Source organism: Buteo buteo, chromosome 8 (assembly GCF_964188355.1).
Source record: "Buteo buteo chromosome 8, bButBut1.hap1.1, whole genome shotgun sequence".
In the NCBI taxonomy this organism is placed as follows: domain Eukaryota; kingdom Metazoa; phylum Chordata; class Aves; order Accipitriformes; family Accipitridae; genus Buteo; species Buteo buteo.
The window spans coordinates 11,467,707-11,494,609 of record NC_134178.1 but is presented as its reverse complement, the minus strand read 5'-3'; the positions used below and the strand labels follow the sequence as shown (position 1 = coordinate 11,494,609).

The window sequence follows — 26,903 nt, the reverse complement described above, 5'->3', positions numbered from 1 at the left end:
TTCGCACGCTGCGATGACGACAAAGGCGGGCGACGGGGGAGGGGTGCCGGTGACGCCATCAGGAGGCGCCCGGCGCGGCGCGGCCGGGACGGGCCCTGAGGGGAGGGGACAGGCCATGGCTCCCGCCGCCGTGCAGCCGCCCGAGGTCCAGTTCGCGCAGCGGCTGGCCGCCAACGAGAAGCGCATCCGGGACCGCGCCTTGAAGAAGCTGCGGGGGTACATCGGCGTCCGGACCCAGCGCCCAGCCGGTAGGGCCCGACGGGGGACGGGGCGGGGGCGGCCCGGCGTGGCCCGGCTCGGGGGCGGCGGGGGCCGCTGTGGCGGGGACCGGGACCGGGACCGGGGCCGGGGCCGTCAGCGGCGCGGGCGAAGCGGCGGCCCCGCCAGGCTGGCAGCGGCTGGGGAAGCACGTGTGGAGGAGAGCCGGGACCGGCCGCCTGTGGCCCGGCCTCGTCTGTCACCGCGGGGCCGCCGCCTGTGGGGTCTTCCGGGGTTTCTTTTTTTGTTGTGGGGTTTGTTGTTTCTTTTAATTTCATCTTCTTTTTTTTTTTTATTTTTTTTTATTACGCCCGTATTTCATCACGGAAAGTATTTGCCTTGACCCCGCAAGCACCGAGCACGCTGCCAGCAGCCCTTGGAGGAGCGGAGGGCCTTTTGGATCCTCGCCCATAAAGTTTCCCCGCAGTGGCTGCGGTCAGGCCGGGGCACAGCACCGGTTCAGGGGGCTGGAGGACTCGAGGAGGACCTGCTTGGTCCAGGGAGGGTCTTGCTGGCAGTGTTAACGGTGCCGCGTTTGGAGCAGTCTAGTTTATACGCTCTCACTCCCAGGAACAGGACGTAAATGCACGGAGCTGATCCAGACTGAACCCAGCCCAGTATAGGGAGTGTATACTTTTATCTTCTGCTGTGCCACCTGGTGAGGTGGTGTTTCTGTGACTGATATTCAGGAGCATTGGAGGGAATTGAGGAAAGCTTAGGAGTGTTTCAGCATTTGTATAATTGCAGTCAACTCTCTGTTACCCGTTTAGATTACCTGGATTACCTGTTACCTCCACATTCATGGCATCAAAAGCTTTTTTCCAACAAGGCTTATTGTCCTCCTTGGAGCTGTGTACTGCTGCCTTAAAACAGTAGTATCCTGTGCATGGGCACTTCAGTGGTGTCCCTGGAGACAGCTTGTGTCTAGCCATGCTAGTCTGAAGCTGCCTGCACCTGAAGGTGCCTCCTGTGCACCCCTCTCCTCATGGACTCAAGTTACAGGAGGCTTACAAGGTCAGTCATGGTATTGTGTGAATGCATGGATCCAGTTCAGTAAACCTTCCTGTTGGACTGATAGAGAGCACGGTGCACAGATGCCCAAGAGATTCTGTGATGTTTCTGGACTGCTTTTTCCAGTGTGTTGTGTTGCAAGCTGGACACAACATGTGAGGGAAACTGGTCATGAGCATTTGCAGAGCACTGTGTCTGACCTAGTAAACCTTCCCACAGCATTTGGGAAACTGGTGTAGAGGTTTATGCATATGCACTCCTTTGGCTTTGAGGAAGCCAGCCTAGACGTGGCACCCCAAGAGCTAAACTGAAACTGAAATGCTGGTTGAACCTGAGTTAATTCCTTGAAAAGACACTGGGGAATAAATGTCGTTTCTTCCCTTTACCCTCTTCCTTTTCCAAATAGTATTTGACCCATTAGCCACATTTGACAGAGGGAAGAACACATAAGAACAGCCTTACAGAGTCAGGCTAGAGAGCCAAATAGCGCATTATCCCATTTCTGACAGTTACCATAGATCTAGGGGTTGCCTGGGGACTAGTAAGAGCGAGTGAGTGTACACTGTATTCCTCCTAAGTACTTTTTGAGCCTCCAGCTATTTTTAACTCTGGAGACTTCCTGAGATGAACATGGCTTCTCTCTGTTCACTAGTGCTCTGTGCATCTCATTGCAAAGTGCAGATTCCTTTGAGTTTGTGGAAGTAACCTTCCAGATAGACAGGAGTATCCTAACTGAGGGAAGAGGTTGCAGGTTAAGCTAACGCCTTAAGATATCAGGAAACCACCGCAGGGAAATTATCAGTTGGGATGTGAACCTTTTGCATGTTAAAGTCAGCTCACCGTGAAATGCAAATGAGTAGGAAGCAAGGGTGATTCATTTCCAGAGCTCTTAGATTTACTTACTGTTACATACTATTCAAGCTAGTAATATTAAAACAACGGTTAACTTCTTTGGACTTGGAGAGAAAGCATTGTGTTCAGGAAAGAGATTTTTTTTAAAGTTATTTATTAATTAGCAGTCTTATATTCATCTAGTGTTCTGAGAGATGAGGCTCACATGTTAGATAACCCAGCTAGATACCCTAATTTGAACAGCTGAGAACTTGCTAACTTTTGGAAGAGGTGGTGGAGTTCACCAGATGTTCCACCCAGTCACATGTTTCATAGGTAGACAGGACTGCTCAGTATGGTCTGTGCTAAGGCTGAATTACGGGTCATGCTGGGGAAACTTCTTCAAAGAGCTAGAGCTCTTAATTTTCAACAAGAAGTTAAAGTCTACAGAAGGCATAGAACTACTGAAGTCGTGTGTTGTCGTGGTTTAAGCCCAGCCAGCAACAAAGCACCACGAGACCACTTGCTCACTCCTCCACCCCGGTGGAATAGGGAAGAGAAATATAAAGAAAAGCTGATGGGTCAAGACAAGGATGGGGAGGGATCACTCATGAATTATGGCCATGGGCAAAACAGACTGGTTGGGGGAGGGGAACCAAAATCAATTTAATTTTTTACCAATCAAATCAAAACAGGATAATGAGAAGTAAAACCAAATCTTATGACACCTTCCCCCACCACTCCCTCTTTCCTGGGCTTAACTTCACTCCTGATTTTTCTCTACCTCCTCCCCTCCAGCAGCACAGGGGGACGGGGAATGGGGGTTGGGGTCAGTTCATCCCACGTTGTCTCTGCTGCTCCTTCCTCCTCAGGGCAGGACTCCTCACACTCTTCCCCTGCTCCAGTGTGGGGTCCCTCCCATGGGAGACAGTCCTCCACGAACTTCTCCAACGTGGGTCCTTCCCATGGGCTGCAGTTCTTCACGAACTGCTGTAGTGTGGGTCCCTGCCATGGGCTGCAGTCCTTCAGGCACAGACTGCTCCAGCATGGGCTTTCCCATGGAGTCACGGCCATCTTCGGGGGCACCCACCTGCTCTGGCGTTGGGGTCCTCCATAGGCTGCAGGTGGGCATCTGCTCCACTCTTAAACTCCACGGGCTGCGGGGGCATCCCCTCCTCCAGCACACCTCCTCCTCCTCCTTCTTCACCGACCTCGGTGTCTGCAGAGGGATTTCTCTCACATTCCAATCTCCTCCCCCACTGCAGGTTCCCCTTCTTAAATCTGTTCTCCCAGAGGTGCTACCGCCGTCACTGATGGGCTCAGCCTGGGCCAGCACTGGGTCTGACTTGGAGCCAGGGAAGCTTCCAGCAGCTTCTCACAGGAGCCACCGCCACAGCCCCTCCTCTGCTACCAAAACCTTGCCACACCAACCCAAAACAGTGTGCAGATAGATGAGCTTGGATAAGCACGTTATTCTGTGGAAATGGTGTGGTTTTTTTCTTGTTTGCTACCTTGAAAGAGAAGAAGAGCGTGCTGTACTGGGCTGAGAACAGGATATCTTTATAGAAACATTGGTGAATGAATTGTTGAAAGAATAGTAAATAAAAGTAACTTTTAGTAAAAGAGGAACGATGGCTAGGTGGTTTCCTATCTGACAGAGCTGCACTTACTTGGGCCCAGATCTGTAAAGGATTTATGTAATTTCCACTGAAATGTGCATGTGTGGATCTGGTCCTTCGACATGATTTAGAATAAGAAAAATTGCAACAATTTTAATGATAGCAATGTCAAAACAGCATAACTCCCAAACAGAAATGCTAACAAGGCTTGCATTAAAGTAGCATGTCTTCAGTGAGTGGTTGTAACATTACTAATCCAAGTTCCCACATTGTAGGTAGGGACAGAGTTACAATTCAAGCCCTAAAACCAAAAACTCTCTCAAGGTAGCTTTAAGGTAAAGAAGGCCTTCAGTTTTGTGCACTGTGGTTGCTAATACTATAGATTCAGGTTTTAAAATAACCTTGCCTGAATGATTATTATTATTATTTGTCAGTTGTGGATGATGACAGCAGGGCACATAAAGTGGAAAAATGGAAAACACAATCTTGAAACTATTTTTTGAGTGACCAGGATAAAAAGCTTGCTCTAAAACCTTTTGATCAGGGTCCTTTGTGAAATGGACAACGGACTGCCTAGGACACTTTAAAAAGCCCTCTATGTATGAAAACCAACCCCATGGAAGTCTGTGTTCCCTAGATGGGGAAGAACTCCTGAGCTATCTTTATAGGTAGCAGCTGACATCCCCTGGACATAAGCCTGATATCTGATGCCTCTGCAGAGTTAATGCTGTGTGTGAGGTTAAGGCTGCTTCTTACTGCTACGTGTGTAGCATATAATTCTGTTAAGAAATGTTAATTTTAATATTTCAATGAATATTAAATCAGTGAATCAAATTGTTTCATATTTAATCTTAACATTACAGCCAAATCTAAGTTAAATTTATAATTAATGCTTAATATTACTAGACATATTGCTTCCTGCATAGCATTTTGCGTATTTCTTTTGCTCAGCTCTACTTCCTTTCTTTTTAACCAAGCATGACTGTAAACAATTTAACTAACGTGTTTACAATTTTTTGTCTGAGTGGAGAATGATGCAGTAGTGATAACTGCTTTCAAGTTACTTGGTCCAAGGAGGTGGTAGTCAATTTAGATCTAGCACTGGGTCTCAGGCTTTTTGATTGGCAGACCCCTGAAAATTTTGCAAAAGTGACAGTGATCTTTTTGGAGCAAATTTGAGCTTACTGGAGTCAATTACCTTTCTAACATGATTTTTCTTGAAATTACTTGGGAGTACTTAATAGGCCATAGTTTGAAAATAGCTGTAGTAGGTTATTGTAGCTACCTTGTAACAGTATACTGTTATAATTTTACTTCCCAGAAATGTATTTGAAGTCATGAATAATCCAGTTTTTAAAACGTTCTTGAGCAACTATTACTGACAGTAAAATTTTATTTTCCATGTAGTACTTTCCTTCTGTAATGTGTGATTTTGACTAGAATGTGAATTTTTATACTGTTAATAGTGAAAATATGCTTTGCTGTTAAAATGCAGGTGATGCTGTATCTCAAGACTAACTGTAATGAAAGTGTCTTTATTATAGTTACTCAGGCTCTTTCATTATGCATTTTAATATAGAAGTAAATGTGTTGACTGCTATAAGTTTATTCTATCAAAACAAGCCCCTAGTAAGGAACAAAACTATTGGCAAAGTGAGACTTTATTTAAAACAAACAAAAAAACCCAAACAAACCAAAAAACCATGTCAGTTTTGTTTGATGATTTGCATATCACCTCTTGCAAAATTAGATATGATGCCCTCATTAAAAATATCTTTCAGACTTGGTGCTAAAAATATGCCAGAGAGATTTATCAGAATTATCTTAGTATTCATCTCATCTCATCTGTCATTTCTTTGATATCTTTGTTACTTTGGTACAAGGTAGAAGCTTACCGTCATGGAATCACTGAACTGAGCCAAGTTGCCTTCCAGTTAGTGTGCTTATAGTAGGAACCAACGTTTACCCAAGAGAATATAACAAAAACAAAGAAGAAAGCAGGGAACAGAGGGAACTGCATGAAAATATTTTGGTGGAAATGTTTTTTTTTGTTTGTTTTCATTCAGACTTCTTCTGTACTGTAGGTGGCTTCAGCCAGGAAGAACTGCTAAAAATATGGAAGGGCCTGTTCTATTGTATGTGGATGCAGGATAAACCTCTGCTACAGGTAGAGTAACTGGTTTTATATTTGCTTGAGTGGGTCTGTTCTAAAATATGCTATAGGGATATACTAATTTAGAATAGTGAAAATTATCGTAGTGACTTTTTGCTCACCTTTATTTTTTTCTTCTCCTGCTGCCCATATGTGGCATGTGCGGGAGAGGTGACTGTAACTCAGTGATCCTCACCATATGAACAGAAGCCTAAATGGCATCATGTTTGGAGTCACCCTCTGAATGGCAGGTGTAGCTGTTTACCTTCCAAAACCAGCACTGAAATATATACTGTTACGAAGTGCATTGATTTGGTGGAACTAAGGTAGTAACAGTGGAACTACTGTAGTAACGAGTTGCCCTTAACTGCAACTACAATGTATGTGCAACCTTTAATTAGCCTAGTTTGAAAGTTTCACACTTCCCTTTCTTTTGTTAGTTCAGTCACACTTCCTCTACTATCAACTTTGTCTCTACTATGGACTTTTGTCAACTACTACCAGTTTGTCTCCCTACTTTCAAAAGATACCAGTTTTGGAGTACGAGATCTTAGTAGCCTCATTTAATCAGTTTTCAAATCACTTGTCCGTTTGCATGAACAAGGTTTATCTCACACATAGCACAGAGAGCTCTGCCTACAATTAAGCTGTATGAAAACAGTACCCCTAAAGTTTTACATCATTTATTAATTCAAATGCATGGGATTTTTCTCCTCCTTATTTAATTTTGTCTGCTGTCAAAAAGATGATTTGTGCAGAGATCTGGTGAAATTAACAGGGCTTGATACCCTTGAATCTTCTCTTACAACTAACTTAATCCCAGTGGAAGGATAACTGCAGTACTAAAGCAGCTATTAAGAGAATATTTTTCATTTTGAGGGATGTTTCATGATATTCATACTTCTTGCTGTTTTCTGGTTGTGTGTTAGAGTGAGGAGACCAAGCTCTGAACCTATGCTATACTAACTATATTTATTTACTTTTAGGAGGAACTTGCAGACAATATCTCACAGCTTATCCATGTGATTCAGAATACAGAGGCTCGTAAGTACTATTTCATTATCTGATGCTTTGTAAGGTACTTTCATCTTTGGTGATTTTGAGGCCACTATCACGGTGTCAGAATACAGACAGCCAGATAGGGGTGCTGCTTTGTTGTTTTTTTTCTTTGCTTTTTATCCAGCTGGTGTGTGTGATTGCATTAAGGAAAGCATGAGATGCAGTTTGTTTCTGGTTGTTGCAGGGGGAGAGTTGTATCTCCAGTGTGAAAAGATGAGACTTTGCAGGGTGGGTAGCAAAGCAAACTTGTCCCTTTACTTTGCCATTCTGCATAGACTTGTTCCCTATATTTCCTACGCAAAAAAAACTTTGTTTCATGAGCTGTTAAGCACCTAGTATTCAAAATGCGCTTGAAATAGAATGCTGTGTCAATGACAAAACTTGCATGGATAGAAATGAGTGCAGAATGGATATTTTGTTATAACTTGTGTGTATATACCACAAAATAGATACAAAGCTGTCCCTGTAATTACACTTGTATTTAAAAGTAGCTGTGTGCCTTTTCTTGTGTTCTGAAGTTTAATTGACTTGTCCTTGTACCTGTCTCAAGCATGTCTTCCCATAGCTCTATTCCTGTTACTAGGCAAATCCCTAGGGAAATGCATCCCTTTCTCAAGTTGAAGTGATTTCTTGAGATTCTTTTAGGTTAGCAAAATAAACCGTTGTGCCAGACATACAGATATTTTTTTCTTACTCTCTTACAGGACACCTGTTCATTCAGACATTTTGGCAAACTATGAACCGTGAATGGAATGGGATAGACAATCTGCGTCTTGATAAGTACTATATGGTAATACTAACTCTCTTGTAGATCTTTTCTGCAAGAAAAGATGTGGTGATTGTGTGCTGCAAGGCAGCTTTGCACATGCATTTATGTATAGGGTAAGAGAAGACAAGTGACTATCTTCTTGATGCATTGCAAGGGATACTTGTTTTAAAGGCTTTCACTCACCACTACATATCTAAAAGCCATTACAGTTTATGTCATGCTGCAAGCGCTTTCTTGTTTGCCTTCCTTTATAACATAGTGATGTTTCTCATTGATTTCTTTATGGAATATAAATACTGTCTCAGAGGACGCTGCCTCAACATCAGTTATTTAGATCAGACTGTTTAAAGACTTTTTTATGACTCTATAAAGCAGTCGTCACTAGAACCCCAACTTTCCACCACTAAAGTATCCACTGTAGTACATTCAGCCATCAGAATTCTTTCTATAGGAAACACTATATTAAAGCAAATAGTAAAATCAGTGGGAGAAGAATCTTAAAAGACCTATCGTTGTAAAGAGAAAAATGACATTAATCTTCTTTGAAAGAAATTAATTGCAGGCACATTCACTGCTGGTTTTTGTTTCTTAATGTTAGCAGAAACCAGGTATTTCAGCAAGTAAAGTTTTTTGAGGCAGTTTAATGTAGCTGTTTTACATATGGCGGTCTCTTAGTGCAAGTTTCAAGTAAATTAAATTATTATTGTTATCATCTGTCCTGTATTGTTGTCTTCAGTTTAAGCTGTGGGGTTTTTTTAGATTTGGCAACACTTGATGAGGAAATCGGGGTGATAGAGCAAGAGAAAGCTGTACAGTAGAAGTGGTCATGGATTTTTCTGGGCATAGGATATGAAAATAGTTTATTGTCTTTTGAGCTTCACAGCATCCTTCCGTTGCTTGACATGATAGACAAGCCTGTCAAAATGTTGATATGAGGATGCTGTCCACCTGGTGCTAGGAAGATATTTACTAAGAAGTCTATTCATATTACAGTCACAGTAACTCCTTTATCTGTTTTCATGAACAACATGTATAAAAAATTTTGTACTTTGCAGCTAATGCGTATGATTTTGAGGCAATCCTTTGAAGTGCTGAAAAGAAATGAATGGGATGAAAGGTAAGCAGATTTCTGAATGTAGTTGCATCCTAAAGAAGTTGCCCAATTTACCTTCATCGAATATATTTTCATCTAATAGATTCTTTTTCTCCAAATAGATGGCACTGTCATGAAGTCTTAACATTAAGGCTTATTTGTTCTCCAGATCACTTACGTAGTTTAGAAACAAAGTTAGGTGTTATGCTTCATTGAGTTAAATACACACTGCAGTCGATAACTCTCATGTTCACCTAAGCCATTTAGTGCATGTTTCACAGAAAGAGATTTGAGAAAGTAATTCATGTACGCTTATGCAAAACCTGAACACAGGAGCTTATCGTGTGGTATTCCAAGCAGTTGTGAAATATGAGGGCTCCAAATTTTTCATGGAGTTTTCTAGATCTGACTGATTCAGCCAGGAGAGCTATCACCTGTGGAGAGATTAGACAGGGAACCTGCATCCCAGAAAATACAGAAAAGGAATTTTTTTTTGGTTATGTTGTTTTTCTGATTGGCTGTGACTTTTTTTAATTTTTATTTTACTGGGTTTAATCATGGTGACTTGTCTTTTGATAAGACAGAACTCCTTAATTGTAACCTGGCTTGTTGTATACATCAGTGGTCTTGTTTGTATTTCTTCCATATTCTATCAAATGGCAAGTAATTGCAGTCATCTTGCTCTGTCTAGAGCTCTTGTGCCACTTCTAAGCTTGCTCTGTGTTTAAACTGATGAAGAGCTTTAAGTCTTTTAATTAAAAGTGCTTGATAACCTAGTGTTAAGGTTATCCTTTCTCTCTCTGAAATGTGGAATGCATATGGGCATGTTTTTGTGGAAATAGAAGCAAAGCTAAAGTACACCCCATCCCCTCTGTTCTACCTTAATTTTGCGTTGGGTACATAAACGCCTGCAGGTTGAAGAGATGAAAATGCTCCTTGACAGGAATGGGAAGTGTGGGAGGAGGTTTGATAAAGCCAAAGCCCTTCGTCCCCACACACATTCCTGTGGCAGAGACATGATCACCCAAACTGATCTCTGACAAGGTTTCTTATGGTGTTGGCCTGCCTTTTTCCAGCTTCGCTGGAAGGATGGCCTGGAGGCCCTTCAGCACCAGAGGAGGCAGTGTGGGAAGAGAAGATCATGGTCCCTTTCTTTGCAGAATGAGGGAGTTCAAGAGCTGCCTTTCCCTCCTAGGTGGAGCCTAGAAGCTGCCTAGCATGCCTTCCATTTCTCTTTTCTTCTAAAATGCTTTTGAAGAAAGGAGTATTAAAGTAAAACTGAAATAATCTTTATGGTTTGGGAATGCTTTAAATTCTTTTTGGAACTGGAAACTGTTGTTCTGGGCAAAATCGCAGGAGGTACCACAGAACGCCAGAGGGGAAAGGGTAGAATATACAAAGCTTCACTTTCCTGAAAGATAGCAAGGATAGGCCTCCAGCGGGAAAAAAGCAAAAAAAGTCCCAAGTGCTGCTTAGATGCAGCAATGACAGCATGTCTTTTTGAGCCATTTCACTCCAGTAGTATTTGTTAGTACTCCAGAAGTCAGTAACTGAACAGAGCCACAGTCCAATTTGTACACAGCTCAGTCACTTCTGGCTTGAGCTATTGGGGTGGTGATTTTTTTGTGCCTAGCTTAGCCCTTGATCTGTTCTTCAGTGTAGTTGTTTTGCTCTAAGGGACAGTGGGTAACATGCTTTAATGAAGGCAAAGTCTGCATAGTTGAAATGAATTTGAGAAGGATCAGTATTAAATTTAATCCTTGGGTGTGAAGCAGAATGAAAATCGTCTCATAAAATGGAAGGGTACGAGGTGTTGCCCATCAAGGATGGATGAATGTGACAGCTGTGTCTTCAGAATGCCCTGCTCAAATGGCAGAATCCCTCCTCCTACCCATCAATGATATGGCATAATAAACTTCAGTCCAAACTAAGGTGTGAATTTTAAAACAGTGATTGTGTTGAGTGGATTGTCTGATGCTACAAAATCATCTAGACTGTAAGGAGTTCTGATTATGGATGGATTTTTTTAGAAGTTTGCTTTTAAGATGTGAAAATTGGTCACTGGATTTATTTTTTATGAGTCTTGGATAGCTGTCTTAACTGGTAAAACTGTGAATGACTAGAGTTTGTTTTCAAAGCAAATAGAACATAAGCAATTGAATATGAATATCTTATTCTTTTTTCCCCCCCTTTTTTTTTTTTCCAGTCTAATTGAACTACTCCTCCAGCTACTAATGAAAGAAGTTATGGACCCAGACAGCAATGCTCCCACTGGGATAAAGTTACATTTCATTGATATCTATCTGAATGAATTGGCTAAAGTTGGTGCACAGGAGGTTAGAAAATACATTGTAATCTTCTTCCCCATTAATGTTAACTGTGGCATGCAGCATTTTAAAAGAAATAGAATTTTAGATTATGTATGTTTTAACAGTTTTAAATGTAACACAGCAACATTGAATAAGCATGAAGAAAGTGACTTATTACAACTTATGCTTTTACTTTTATTCATGTCTTAGTGTAGACTGTGAGAATACAGTACTTTCTCTCAAGTTCCTGAGTACTGGTATACTGCTCCAAATTGAGGTTGGAAGTAACGATAGAAAAGTTAGACCATTCTCATTTGTTTGTTTCAACAGAAAGTACTTAACATCTTTTCCCTTGTGTGAACATGTTTGCCAGTCTTTGCTTTTGCAAAAACTGACATAAAGCCTGCTCTTGGCTGATTGTGTAACACCTAAATAGAGGCAGAAAGTGAACTTTCAAAGTTGTCTAATATTTGCTTATTGTCAGCCTCAAACCTTATTGGCTGTGCATTAAGCAATTTACCCTCTACATCCAGTTGTTCATTTTGCTGATGACATCTGTCTGTCTTTGCTGTATATTGCTGTTTCAGTTGACCTTAATTGTGGTTGGTGTTACAGTGATGCAGAGTTTAGCAGCAACTGAAAGCCTGTTACTGCAGCTGTTGCTTCTTCCAGAGTATTTCTCCTGTTACTCCACTAGGGCGAGCTGCCTGCTGCCCCACACTTCATTCCAGGCTTCTGCTCATTTACCTCCTCTTGTTTCTGGGATCTGACACGTCTCCTTGCAATGGGGAAAGCTGTTAGCAAATTTCCATTTGTATTCTTTGCAGTCACTATTAAAAGTAATCCAGCCTGCAGCTTTTGTAGTTCTGGACTGGAGGGAGTGTGAGAGAGAAGATGTCTGCACAAGAGAAGTGCCTGCACTTGGAGCCCAAATAATTTCTGCAGCTCCACAGTCACAAAACCCTCATCCCATGGCTAAGCCACTAAGAAGCAGCATGGGGAATTAGTCCCCCTAGACTATTTGAAATCGCAGCTGATGCTTGTAAATTGAATTTGGGGAAGGATTTTTATGTTTAGTACTGCTGACAGTGGTTTTTGTCTAAGTGGTCCAGTTAAGAGAAACCCAGATCTTACTTATGTCTGCTACAGACATTCTTTGTGAAAGAGCACAAAATTTTTAAAGTTCTCTCTGCCTCATGTTTCCATATCTAAAATAAGAAGCTTTGCTGTATTTCTGAACTCAGGAGATTAAAGTCTGCAAAGCAGTCAACATTTTTATAATGATTCCGGGGAATATCTGGAAGTTAGTGGTAGTGTTGATAACAAAAAATCACTGGATACTCCTGTCAGTTGGAATTAGACACTATGCTGAAAGACTTTGACTTAACTTCTTAAAGAAGATTCCCCCTACACCAAATATTCAAGGAATTCGAGGGTATGCATACAATATTTACTGTACTCATTATTTTTTCTTTATAATTGTACAGCTCACAGCAGACCAGAATCTCAAGTTCATTGAACCTTTCTGCAAAATTGCTGCCAAGTCAAAGGAGTAAGTTTAATGAAAGGATAAATATTTTCTGAAGAATTCAGAAATTATGCATATACTACTCCACATGGTAATTAATGGATTGAAGAGGAGTCATAATATAACTTCAGAATGTAGAGAAAGAAGGGTGTTTTACTAACGATATGCACAGTAATTTGTGTTTATCAAAACTATAGATAATCTTCATGGATTTATAAGAACTATATCAACTTCTGTTTGTTGATTTTGTCTGGTTATTTTGTTTTTAAACATGCATAGAACAGCTGAGCTGGTTAGATTCTTTGTTGTTGTGGTGTAATATAGAGCAACATATAAACACAGTGAAATTTAAGAGGGGAACATTGGCAGGACACTATTTGGTTTAAAGAAATGTTTGTTTAGGAAGTAACAGGTTCCTTTCCTCATCTGGAGAGCTAGATGCTCTTCCACTTTCTTCGTTCTTACCCATTTTCCCTGTATCCCTCAAATTTCCTTTTTTTTAATGTGAGAGGGGAGGGTATGTATGCTTCTGCCCTTCGACTCTCATCCCTGCTCTCTTGTAACGCAGCCGATGTATGCTGCATGCCGTTGCCACTGGTATCTTTGAGATCATTGTGGATCAGTCACCCTATGCCATTGAGGACCTAATGAAAGAACTGCGTAGCCACAGTGATGAGGAGGATGTGTCTGAAGAAGACAAACAGGAAAATGAAAAGGTGCTTAAAACCAAAGGTGAGGAGGAAGTTCTAAATGGCCTTGGTAACATTTGCTAAGATTTAAAAATCTGTTTCTTAAAAATACATTTCTGCTCTGAACCAGTCAAACATACATTCAAGGTGTTGTAAGGATAATTGTGTTTTCCAGTCTTCTTTTCAGATGTGCTTAAACAAAGTGACTCCAAAAGAACATGTCACAAAAATCAGTGGTCTCTATAAAACCGGGCAATATCAGCCTTCTGCAGCAGTGCTAGATGATAACCCAGTCTGGCTTTTGGCTCTTGGATGTCCATAATATTTTTTAAGAAGATGAGGTTTTGGCATTCTGTGGGAGTTTTAAATTAAAAAAAGAAAAAAAAGAAAAGCTGAGCAGGAAGGTTTTCAATCCAGATATACTCTGGTACAGAGGCAGTTTTAAAAAACTTGCTCAGATAATGCCACAGTTGTGTATTGCATAATGGTGACATAAAGTAGTTAAATCAGTCCAGGCTCACAAGATCGCATGAAGAAAAACGCACCTGATCTTCTGTCTATCAGAGTAGGGTGTGCTATTGGTTTTTACAAACTAAACGTTAATATTCAGTCTTTTTTTTATAATAGCAGATGGATGTTTGTCAAGAAAATCAGTGCAGAGCTCTGAAAAAACAGAGGATGTTTATGAAAATGAGGATGACGGTATCGGGACTGTTCTTCAGGTTTGTGGCTTGCTTCCTCTGTTACTGATACTGTCCCTCTTGTTTTCTTTTTTCCTATCCCTTTCAAGAGGTACAGAAGTAAAGGCTGTTAATTGGATAAACATGTTACAAAATTTTAATCTCCTTCTGCTTTAATGTAAGGTGGTATTTATGTAATGTGTACTCTGTGAGTGGTTTAGAAGAAAATAAATCTGTGTCTAATTTGTGAATTCTTCTTTCCTCTCTCCCATATCTTCTTTTTTCTGCTCCTCCCTTCCTGTTTCAAGAGTTCAAAAATGTGCAGTAAAAGCCAAGTCACTGTGGGTGGTGAAGCAATCAGCCTAAGTTTCATTGACAATAAGAGCAAAAGTAATGGATGATGGGATACATAGGAGAGAGGATAACATGTTGCAGTTTAGGTTTTTTTAGACCCACTTCCAGACCCACTTCTTACTTCTCTTGAGTAAGAATTAAGGTTAGGAATGTTTGAGAAAGTGGTACTGAGTTCAACTGTTCTGTTAATGAAGCAACCATCTGTAAAAGTCAGTATACCTGTGTGAAGGGGGTTTAAATTTCAACAGAGGAAAAATACTTTGTGTTTGAAGGAAGTGACTGTTTAAAGGATGTGTGTGCTATTTGAAGTGTTGATAACATGAGTTGTATTGGGTTATCTTGCATAAATAAGCTAACTAAGAAAGGCTGTATCATACTTTCCTCCAACAGTTTGATTATAAGGCTGTTGCTGACAAACTCTTTGAATTGGCGAGCAAGAAAAATACACCTTCCCTTAACAGAAAGCGTCTGTACAAGCTGGTCAAAAAGTGAGTTCTGTTGAAATACACCTTGCATATGCACCTTGTGCTACATAACTTTTACTTTGCTTTCTCTCCACCCTCGCTTGTCCTGGTGACAATGTCATGAGAGCAGGCTTGTTTCACAGCCCTGAATAACATGAGCAAGGTGCCTGAAGCCTGTGCTACTGTTCCTCACTGGTACTAGACAACTGCAGCTAGCTGAGGTCTATCTACACTGGGTGGATTTGTACTGCAGGATGTGACATTAGATTGTGTGTGATGCAAATTACAGATATGGGAGAAGTGTTAAATTGCTCTTTTCTCAGTATTTTCAGTGATTTGGTTTGAGGTTTTGGATCTGAGGCAGATCTCTTCTGGAATGAGCTCTTTGTAAATTCCTGTGTAAAATGTTGTTCCTATTTTGACAAAACCATAGTAAGTACAGTGACACTACAGTGCTACTGTAATTATTGGTATTAAACCAGTAATACTGTTTTGTTTTTCCTTCTCTCCCTCCCTCCCCACCTCCAGGTTCCAGGACTTAGCAGAAGGTAAGGACTGAGCAGCATAAAGAGACAGTAGTTTCTTTCCATTAAAGGGTGTATTATGTTCTTGTACAGTGTGTATTGCAAATCTTTTTTTCGTTTTTTTTAATGTGTATTTCAAGAATACTGTTTTGGGGGTTTGTTGTTTCTTTTTAAATCTGATTAAGACATATTACACGTTTTTGGTGAGTTGGCCAAATCCCCTTCACAGTTTGAGCAACCCTGTACTTTGTCCTTAAATGAAAGATGATTATTTTTACTTAAATAGGAATCACTCATATGAATTTCTTTGAGGTTGAGTGGGGAACAAGGAGTTGGTTTTCTTTCTGTGGGAGTTATGCTGTATATGAACAGATTAACTGTTCATAGAAATAGAACTACTAGTTTTCAGATACCTTATCCTTCCTCCTCAACAGGAATCTTTCCCCAAGATTTTCCCGAAGATGTTTCTACAGATGAAGACGATGATGAATTCAGCAGGGGAAGGCGAAAGAAAAAAGCTGTCAAGCCTTGGGAGAAAAACAACTTGGAAAAAATAAAAGGTAAGGCAAGATTAACCTTTGGAAGAGAGACAATCTGCAGTCACTTGTGTAATTTGGCAAAGTATCAGATATAAGCTGTTCTGAAGAAGGCAAACCTGTTGTTCAGGATGTGTGTGATTTGTATCATGTTGTGATGAAGGTTAAATGCAAAATTAAGGGCTCTTTGAAAGCGGTGGGAATTTTGTTACCAATTCTGAGGCAAGCATCACCTCAAAAATTTCAATCAAAAGTAGAACTGGAAGCAGTTGTTCACATTGCTCCATCAAGCAGTTCCATTTACTGTAGGAAAACAGAAACGTGTCAGTCTTCTTAAAATAGGATAACTGTTGGAATACAGGAATTTGGGGGTGTTTCTGGAAAGGTGAAGACACGCACAAGTATCTCTAGCATCACATCTTATATTGACATGGCACATGCCCAATCATACCAAAAATACCTCACCAAACTACTGAACCCCTGAGTTGCCCTTCTGATGGGCTTAACAGGTGGGTAATAACAACTTTTTCTAGCCATATTGTTATACAAAATAGGGTTACCACAGGGAATGGCTTAGATGTTAGCTGTGACAAAGCAAGATCAGCAAAATATTAATTAGGGCAGGCGTCAGAGGAATGCAATGTCCTGGCCAGCTGTAATAGTAAAACTGTTGTGCTGGCTGATAGCAGGAAAAGGGTATGCATATTTTAAAAGAAAAGGGCGGGGGAAAAAAAAAAAAAAAAGAAAAAAAAAAGGACTAGAATTCTGAATTCAGTTGTTGTAAGTACCATTGTGTTTCACATCTGTGTTATATGGCATTCTTTTTGGGGTGGATTTAGAGGATGAACAAGAGATGTCAAGTGCGAAGGAGGAATCAGTGCCCCAGAAGAAGAGGAAAAAAAGGAAGAAGAGGGACAGCCCAAGTGCTGATTCTGGAACAGCTGATGGAAATTGTGAGGAGGGAATAGCTGAAACATCTGGGTCTAATGTTTTTAGCCTGGGAAAGGTGCCAGAAAATAACAAGGAAAGGAAGAAAAAGAAATTGCTAGTAAGTGAGGCAAATGAGACCACAAATGTATCAACTGACACCAGAGAAAATCACAGTATCTCTGCACAGAACAGTCCGACTGATGCAGAACAGAGTAAAAAGAGTCAGTTGAAGAAAATGAATCCAAAAGTGCAAAATGTTCCTGTAAAACCAGCATGTCAGAATGGACCAGCTAATGCCAGTGAGGCACAGGATGTCAGCCCATCTGTCACACTGTTAACTCCTAACGTTGTGAAAAAGAAACAGAAAGGAGGGGCTGTCTTAATGAATGGGGATACCAGTTTGCAGCAAACTGACATGAAAACCAACAAGGAGGGCTTGCTGGGGACCCTGTCAGGAGATGCAGACTCTGAATCTGCACCGTCCAGAAAGGTCAAATTGAAGACAAAGGCAAAGCTAGTTGGTTTGGAAGGGATGAAAGTCCCCAGCCAGAAAGCAGCAACCTTGAAAAAGAAGAGAAAAGTAAAAGAGATGCTAAACTCTGTCGAAGCCAATGGAGTTCTGGAGACTGCATGCAAGAAAAGCAGGAAGGGGGTACGTATATCTCATTCTTTTCTCTGCCTTCTTCAAGAACTGCCAGGCTTGTTTTCAAATTTGGCTTTAGCTTTCTGAGTGTGGGGCTTCATGGGCAGGGCAAGTTATGATGTAATCATGCATTGTCACTAAAAAGAACTCAATTCCCTAGAAGTCCACACCCACTGCCACGGTCTTATACCCTCCTGTGTCCTGTGCAACAGCACTAAAGCCTGTGCCAGCTACTCAGCTGGAAGAACTCACCTAGCTGAAACGTGGGTTGTTAGGGTATGGGGTTGTCTTTTTTTTTTTCTTTTTTTGGTCCCTGGGTTAATTATTGTTTTGCATTGGGTCTCTGGTTGAGTATGTTCACAAAGGCCATATTTTGGCAAAAGGATGAGAATGGATAGATGGAATATCCCTTTTTCAGCAGCAGCAGCACACATTTAGATTACTATAAGTTTCTTGTGAAATTGCTCACAGAAATTCCAATAGTGGCTTCTTTTGCTAGCTCACTTCTCCATCTTAAACAAATTGTTAGTGCTGTATGGGAAAAGTATTTGGGGAAAGAGCAAGCAGAGAATATGACACTGTGACCTTCAATGTCATCAATGGCTGTATGATCACATTTATGAATGGTCCAGTTTCTTATAAAGACAATACTGGGGTTTTTTGCTAGGAAGGTCTATTGTAGCCTTCAAAAATGTATGTCTTGCAGTTTGGGAACAAGCTAGTTTTTTTCTCCCCTCTACCTCCCACCCCCATTTTCTTCTTGGCAGTATGTAGAATAGGGTTGATTTTCCTCAGCGATTTGAGAGTCAAGAAGCATTTTGCACTGTATATTTTTGGTAGTGTGGCTAAGAGAGTGAGTGCAGGGGTTCTTCCCTCTCCTACCACTGAAATTCTTTTAACTGCTCATTTCCTGTGTGTATATTCACCCTAACGCATTTAGGGGTTCGATTATATTCTTTGAAGTCTTGCTGGCAATCTCACTTTGGTGGAAAGAAAATTCATAAAGCATAAATGAGATTCAGAATACAAAACAACTCCATCTTCCTCTGACTAAAAAGTGCATGTTAGTAGCTCACCTCTGACTTAACTAATCATATAGTTTTAAACTTAATAGTGCAGCCTCATATATGAACTTGATATAACCACTCAGTCCTTCAAGGGACAAAAAATGTATTTTGAAACATTGCTTAAATAGTATTAAAATAGCTTTGACATTTTATATTTTTTGATGATAAAATACTGAGAGGGAAGAACCAAAACATTGCTCTCTCCCCAGCATGCAAACTGCGTTTTTCTCACTGCAGGGATTCCAAAGTAGGACCCATTGGCTTTGTCTCCTGTTGCCTAAATATTCCGTGTTGCATACCTCATCTTTCTTTCTCTATAAAAGTTTAGTTTCTAAGAAAATGTGATTATGCCACCCCCATCTCTGTTTGTAAAACTTTGCTGCAACTGACAAACAGGTTCCAAGACCCACGATAGATTCAAGATAAAGTTCCTGCAAACTTCGTGGAAATTGGCACAAATTAGCATGGTCGCTGAGGGAAAGGCAACAGCATGACCCCAGCACTTGTCTGTTGGCTAGCTAGCCAGTCAGTGCACAGGCTAGCAGGCCACTCTTCCCATGTGTAATTAGAACTACAGCATTTGCTGTTTCTTGCCCAGTCCAGGTAGCTGTGTGTATGTGTGTGTTGAGTGGGAGCTGGGGGATGGAGACAAGGAGAGAAATTTGGGAGTTGAGTCAGGAGGAGAATGAGAGTATTGGTATAAGAAAAAAGAGGGCAGGGTAAAGCTAAAATGCACAAATGTGGAGGAAATTAGGCTTTTTTAAATTTGTTTTCATTGCTTGCAAAATAACATGTTGTTTTATTTCCTGGTTTCACTTATGTAATACTGGTCTTGTGCCCAGAAATCATGAGGGGCATGTTTTGATTCTTAATTTCAAAGACAACACACCCCTTCAAAGAATTAGCTTCAAATATCGAGAGGAAGGAGGAGGAGGAGAAGGGGAAAAAACAGACAAGTTCAACACTATTTCACAGTTGTCTCCAGAATTCAGAAAGCTAAAAGACTTATGCTTTTTCACTTTATTTAAAACAGAAGTGATTTTCAAATCAAAAGAGGCCATATCCCCTGAGCATTTTCCACAGCATGGCTGCGAACTGCTTTCAGAATTTCACATCTGTAGGTTGATGTGAAGCATAGCTGAACTTCCCCTCGCAGTAGTCTACAGATAGCTGGAGCCCACAGATGACAGATTAGAAAGCTCTGGAGTGGTGCACTACATTAGTGGCACTGCCAGTACAGGTCCTAAGAATTGCCTTGCGCTGGAGAGGATTGCTTTAAATGGCAATCCTCAGTATGAATTTGAGGCAGCAAACTAGTAGCAATACACAATAGCTGGATTTCTGAAAGTATAGACAGACTTCATGCTCCACTTTTTTTTTTCTCCAAAGTCTCTATCTTAGCCTAAAGCTGGGTTTTTTCATTAATTGGATATCTTATGTATCCAGAGGTACCACAGAAGAGATTTTGCTTAAGGGCAAGCTAAAAAAAATCAGCACTTGTCTGCAGAAGAGCTGGGTCAATTGTAAGGCAGCCTCATGCACTTGAAGAAAATGTTTGTTTGCACTCTGATGGGCTGGGCAAATGTATTACAAGTTCTTCCTTCTTTGCTTTGCAAAGACCTTCCTGTTTCTGTGCAGAGCTTGCCTTAAACTTCTGTTTTCAGTCATGCTAACAGCAAAATGAACTCCTGAGAGTTAACCATGATGATTAGCTCATGTGAGTACCAACTAGCTCTCTGTCTGCTGTGGCAGTATTTACAGAAGCCACGTGTGGTAAGCTCTGAGGACTGATCGCTGTACTAGGTACAGTTAACTACAGTACTTTTATACTGAGACCATTTTTTTCTTTCCCTCCTTTATAGGAAAGCAGTGCTGCTCTATCATCATTAAAGAAAAAGAAAGCAAAACCAGGAACTGATTTTGTAAAATTTGAAAAATCAACTTTACCAAAGCCAGTATTCTTCAGGAAAGCCAGAAGCACCATCTCTTCCACCAGGGCATCCATGCAGGTAATGTGATCTCACAGATGGCAGTTGAGTCTGAGCACAGGTCTCTTTCCAAGCTTCCTATCCCAGCAAAGGGTTTGACCTCACTCATGCTGTCTCTTCCACTCTGCATTAGTCTCCTAGCACGGGCAGATAAAACTGGAAATGCCATTGCATTTCCATGTAGACAGAGTCACACGTGGCTCCAGAGTTTCAGCAAATGAGTTGCAGGCATCTTTAAAATCTCTTCTTCCTTCCCCCCTGCTTTCAAAAATACCTTCTTGTTGAAAGGACATCATTCTGAACATGCTCATTTTGCAAGAAAGCAAAAGCATAAACTGACTTTCAGTCTTGCTAAAGGACTTTGAGCCTCCATTTCTTCCCATTTGTGGAGGCTGGCAACAGTACAAGGCTTCAAAAGACTGCTCTCTTTTCTAAACCTTTTTAACATACAATATCTTTTCAAGCCCTCTTTGCACTTCAAGGCCTGAGTGCAGTGGGACCAGTGTATTTAATACACAAATATCTTCTTGTTTGTTGTTAAATTACGTAATGACATTAAGGAGAGTATGTGATTTCTCTACAAATGGACTATGTTTGCTTTTGGCTAGAAAAACAGTGCTGTCTTAGCAGGGGTCACTGCTAGAGGACTGGGGGAGTTCTAAATCAAATGAAGGGAAATAAGCTGCTTTGCATCAGTTTTGATAGGATGCAGGTGAAAGAACTCGTAGCATTGCCTCAGAAATCTTATTTTATTTCATGTCTTTATTTTGCTTTATAGCTGAACAAGCTGCAGTCATCCAGCTCCAAAAAAGTCACGTTTGGCTTGAATAAAAACATGACTGCTGGTGAGTCTAATACATCTGTGTGTCTCCACACTCTCTCTTGTAGCCAAGGAAGGGGGAAGCTGTACTCACTCATACACACCTATACTCTTCACCTCTCTAGAACAGGATGATTCTGATCCTTTTTTTGTCTCAGTATTTGTACATAGTTTATAAACCATCTTCAACTTCCTGTCCAGAGGAGATGGTAAGTTTAGGACATTTGGCCCAACAGCTAGACTTGCAAGATGCCAGGGTGCTGCATTACTGACTTGCAGATGGAGCCTTACAGATAGAAAACAGTGCAGCAGAGCGACAAACTCCCCTTCCTGAGCCACCTGTTCTGCCAGGCACCTCTTAGGGAAACACATGCACTTCACAGTCTTCATTGCTCACTTCTGTTTCCCAGGACAAAGGTGCTGATATGCTGATGAGTTCAGGCTGTATAATAGCAAAGTTTCATGTTTTTTCTTGGCTGCCACTGATTTACTATTGGTAATGAGTAGATAAATGTCAGTTCCCTTCTGGATCTCACATGTAAGCAGACAGTGTCTTCCCTGTTAAATAAATGTCTTGCTACATAGCATAAAAGTTTATTCCATGTATTCATTTAGCATTTTTTTTTTGTTTTTTACTCTCTGAGGTGTGCTATATGCCAAGTTCAAATGGAGAATAGTGGGTTTTGATATATGTGTTTATGTTAATGTAATACAGCTGCACAGAAAGAACAAAAATGCTTACCTGCTGGCAGAAAGGATAACCAAGAGTCTCTAGAACAGTGATGTTCAACAGTCAGAATAGAGCCACTTCTTACCCATCACCAGCTTTTAAACAAAAGCGTGGTGGTGTTCAGGATAGCTAGAACACTTGTTTCTGAGTCTCTGGTAGTCTGTGAAACCATGGGGAATGGTTCACAGCCTCTCTGGATTGCAACAGACCCCATTCTCCAAGGGTCTTTTCTAAGAGATGTGCTTCACCACCATTTCTCCATTTTTTTTCTCAGTGTCTTATGCTTCTGATCTTTAGTGATGGTCTTAAGGATCTAAGGCAGACTTCCAGGGTTGGACAATCTCACAATTGATTGACATGCCCAATTATTCCATGGGGTGGTATTTCTTTTAACTTGTTTGCTTGCTTTTCAACAGAATTTAAAAAGACTGACAAAAGTATATTAGTGAGCCCAGAAGGACCCTCCCGTGTGGCTTTCAATCCTGAACAGAAACCCCGTCATGGGGTGCTGAAGTCACCCACAGGTACCCCAGCAGGAGAGCCTCAAATGAAGAAACCATTTACTGTATCAGCTAAGAAGAGACCAGCTACTATGGACTTCTTTTAAACCAACAGATGTGGCCTACTTTTGTACAGGACATTTTGCTAACCTAGAATGTTCTCTGGAGGTATTTTGAACTTCCTTATTTTTTTAAGTTAATACAAATTGTATATACAAAATTCTGATTGTGACCTGGGACATCGCTATTTTGACACCACTTCAGCTGTATCTTGAAATACTTGTTTTGTCTATTTACAGAAAAGAAACAAAATCCAATCTCTGCTCAGGTTTGGTCTACAAAACTAGGGTCTTTGCCCATGTCATTCCTGAGAGACTCGTTCATTTAGTTAAGGAATATTCAGGGTTTGATTGTTCTGGTGATTTTTTTGAGCCAGTTTAAGAAAACTTGCACTTCATGCTATTAAACTGTCTTTCACTGGACAGGGCTTAAAATGGAAAAAGACACTGGACAGGGCTTAAAATGGAAAAAGACAATGTAGATCTTAAACCTAGTAGTTGTTCATGCATTTTAAAATTTTACGCCATCCTTCTTCCTGTGGCACCTTTGGCATCCTGTTAATTCTTCTTCTGGAAATAATGATTACCTCATGTCTCTGTTTAATAACAGCTGCACTTGGATAGCTTCACAGATAGTAAGCAAGCTTTCCCTGGGATAATAAATGCCTAGCTGCTCAAGTGGTCACTGTTGCAAGTAAACCTTCACAGCTGGTTGCCTGCTGAGTTGGGAACAGTCACCACATTATTTTCAGTAACACAAGTGCCAAAGCTGGCTTATGCTTCTCATATTGTAAGCTGGCTTCTTCTCTTTACTGTAACTGAAATAATGCACTCGCACAGGAGAAATCTTTGATATTTCCAGGTCTTCTCCCTGACCCCCACTGCTGTCTTTCCTGAAGGTCTGACAAGACTCCTAGTTTTTTTTCTTTAGCAGCTGGTGTCACCACATTTTACCAGAACTTGGATCTCATTTAGTGAATGAACCTCTGATTGTCCTAAAGGGAGCTAGATCGGTGTAGAGCATCTTTGGTTAGGACACACATCTCTCTGTAAAAGCTTTGGTGCCTCTCAATACAGGGTAAAACTTGACAGCCCAGACACCTTGGTTTTGATCTTGATGTAGAACCAGAAGAATTCTTCTTGCAGCATTTCCTTGCGTTAAGTTTTTATTTGGATATTTTATTACTACTGTGCATGGTTTGTTTTTTCTTTGCTTCTTTGGTAAAGAATGAGGTGTACTTCTGTGAGAGACCGTTGATGTATTCTGAGGGGTAACTATGAGGAAGGGGAGAGCAAATTAAAATAAAAAACCTTTTTGATACGGTTAGAAGTTTTGCTTATGCGAATCAGGCAAAGTCTTTGCAGCAGATCTCTGCGTTAGAGCTCAGCTTCAAAGCACAAGCTGGTGCGAAAACAAAGCTATTCATGAAGTTTCCCACCAGTTACTTCTGTGATCCTATAAGAAAGAGGGTAAGCCTGCTTCATTACTTTGGCTTGTGTTAACTAGTAAACATTTGACCACTTCAGCCAGCAGAGTTAAATTTTATGACATGATATATTTGCATACTTCAATACTACTTTTTACCAGTCTTGATGCCGACTGTCCTCTGCCAGATCACTCCCTGTAAGCAACTGGATTGAAACTGCTCTTTCATAGCTCATCTAGAATTTCTTCAATATGCTTGTATATTTGTAGATTGCTGGTTGGTCTCTGTTCCTCAATTCTAATCCGTGCCAGTTCTTCCACTAAGTTTGTGACAGTCCATGGTTTGTGGTACTGCCAGAAAGTCGTTTTGCTCTTGTCTTTTCTCATTTAATTTGGTTTTGGTGTAGTTTGTATTGGTTTGACTGATTGGTAAAGAAATCTGGAGAATACATCTGATAAAATTAATAATACTTGCTGTTTGAGCAATTGTTGTTCATTTATTTTTTAAAAAAATCTCATTGTATATTAGCATAATGCATTTTTTTTACGAGATGATGGTAAGTAGGATTTAACAAAGACTATTCAATATGTTGTACTGTTTATCTTGTACTATGGGTGAGAAGTCTTTTGTGGAATATGCATAAAAGCATTTGTATGTGCATGGTTGTTAATGCATTAGGCTGAAGATGCCACATTCCTCTAAGGATATAGATGCAAACAATCAGTAGGTGGATCTGGTATGCACAGAAAAAATCCAGGATCAGGACACATTGGGGTTTGGTTTTGTTCGGTTTTGCTTTTAATACATACAACCTTTATGGAAATGTACTTAAATGGTTCTCTGGATCTTTTTCTATTGATTGTGGGTCCATTGAACCTGTTGCTTATCCAAATATTTTGTTGCCCACAGTGCTAAATGGAGAGGGCAGAAATGGCAGTCAGTTTTTTATCTAAAATGTTAGTGATGTGATTGCTTGCTGGGATTCATGCATAATCCATCTGTGCAATGAAACTGGTGGAATGTTTTGTAAGTATATGTTTGTGGTGTGTATTGTCTTCAGTGGTGTCTGGAATTTCATTCAGGACAACTTCACAAACAAAAACCAAGCACTGTCAATGCAGTTTAATTGACATTGCTGGGTTAAATTGAATACATTACCCAAAATATTTGGATAGTGAAAATTCTGATAAACATTGAAGAAAAAAAAAAAAAGGAGAAGTAAATGTAACGTCTGGGATATCCACTGCACAGACACGATAGTACTGTAAGGAGAGATGTATCTATAGGAAGAGAGAAAAGAAAAATTGATCTGACCTGTTTGATGTCGCTTCATAGGATTTTTCATAGTGTTATTCCAACTCCGCAGCTGCCCATCATGCTCTGAGTCAAAGTAAGTTAATATGGCATACCTTTTAAAGGACGGTATTTTGTAATGATTGTCTCTACGTTTTTGTTATGAATCAGATCAACTTTGTACTTCTCAAGCTCTAATAGTTTATAATTCTTTATAGCTTCAAGAGAACTCAAAAGCACAAAACGAATTCAGCAAGGCAAGAAGTTGAAATTACACTGAAATTACTGGGTATGCAAGATCTTTTATAGTCTGTCAAAGCTATGTGACTTGGAAAGCATCAAATGCCCTTTTTGTCATTTATTTCCTGTGCTTGGACTTAATTACAGGCAGGAAAAAAAATCCATGTGTCATTTTATGTACCTCTGCAACAGCATTGTTAATACAAATACAGTGTCTAAGCATTACATCATTTACTCTAGTCCAATAAACCATCTTTTTTTGTGGACATTGTATTTTGGATAAATTTGTAAATTTGGGGGTGGGTGATAGGAGCGTAGTATCTAAGGGGCCATTTGAAAGTATAAAGGAAGTTTTTCTTGCATGCATGCACATGCTCTATTTTATTCTTACTGTAAAAATACCCAAAACTGATGAAGACTCAGATACATGTCAGAAGTGAGTAGGGATGTGGTAGGATACACCTGTTCATACACCTTGAGCTTCTGACTTTTCTAATTGGCCATAGAATAGATACCAGCAGCTGAAAGATTGCTCAGGACATACAAAGCAGATCACACACAGTCATTCCTTGACAATTAAAATTGGTAATGGAGGTGATAATGTGGCGAGAGGTGTACTTGAAAAGTATAATTGTGCAAGTGCCAAAGTAGGTAAGAGATGGGCACTCAAAGGCATTTGCATGTTCATTAGGAGCAGCACACCATGTGGAGTTACTTCTGTACAGGAATCACGCACACAGTACTGCATCTCCATCTCGGGTACTGACAGGCACAGCAACTGCATGGGATCAATAAAAAAATGAATCATGTTTTCTTGACAGGCACAGGATTTTCGGAAATGCAAAAAACTTTATTCAGACAAAGAAAAGTGACCTATCCACAGCAGTGGCACTAGTAAAATTAAAACATAAATTCTCAGGTAAAATGAAAACAGACTTCCTTCAAAACAAAGTCCTGTAAAAGTGACATTCTTGTTAACATGTTTAAAAAATTCACACATCTAAGTTTCTAGATGGTAGTATGTTCTGACTGTGTTGAAGACCATAGTGATAGCATACAAACATAAATTAAGTGCTGCATGTCCTTGTATTATACATGGTGTCAGGTAGAAGTCCTCCTTTGTAGTTTAGCCATGGGGCCACAATACGACTTACTTATTGCAGTACCTTATGCCACCTTTGTGCTGTGTAGGATCTTAGTCTGTGCTGTACAACAAAACTTGTAGTGCCTGCCCTGAATGCACTGCAAGGGGTCATTTTAAGATTTGATGCCCCTCATGATTCTTCATGGAATCCATGCAAGCAGGTTGGACCTGGATTGGCATTCAGCA

The 26,903-nt window shown here is 40.4% G+C and overlaps 1 protein-coding gene across 3 annotated transcripts; it reads left to right on the top strand.

Annotated features, from left to right (window-relative positions):
* The first annotated feature begins 25 nt into the window (after positions 1–25).
* On the top strand, positions 26–25,839 carry RRP1B (ribosomal RNA processing 1B). 3 transcript variants are annotated; one of them, XM_075033616.1, is made up of 16 exons: positions 26–248; positions 5,786–5,886; positions 6,858–6,915; positions 7,635–7,720; positions 8,755–8,816; positions 10,999–11,128; positions 12,589–12,653; positions 13,198–13,361; positions 13,949–14,040; positions 14,743–14,840; positions 15,345–15,364; positions 15,775–15,900; positions 16,716–17,458; positions 20,379–20,525; positions 21,283–21,349; positions 22,471–25,839. In XM_075033616.1, the coding sequence occupies exons 1-16, from the start codon at positions 116–118 to the stop codon at positions 22,659–22,661; spliced, it is 2,283 nt and encodes a 760-aa protein (XP_074889717.1). In that variant the 5' UTR covers positions 26–115; the 3' UTR covers positions 22,662–25,839. The 3 variants fall into 3 exon arrangements, with proteins under 3 accessions (XP_074889717.1, XP_074889716.1, XP_074889718.1); XM_075033615.1 differs by having other exon boundaries at positions 30–248; positions 13,946–14,040; XM_075033617.1 differs by having other exon boundaries at positions 32–248; positions 5,804–5,886; positions 13,946–14,040.
* The last annotated feature ends 1,064 nt before the right edge of the window (positions 25,840–26,903 follow it).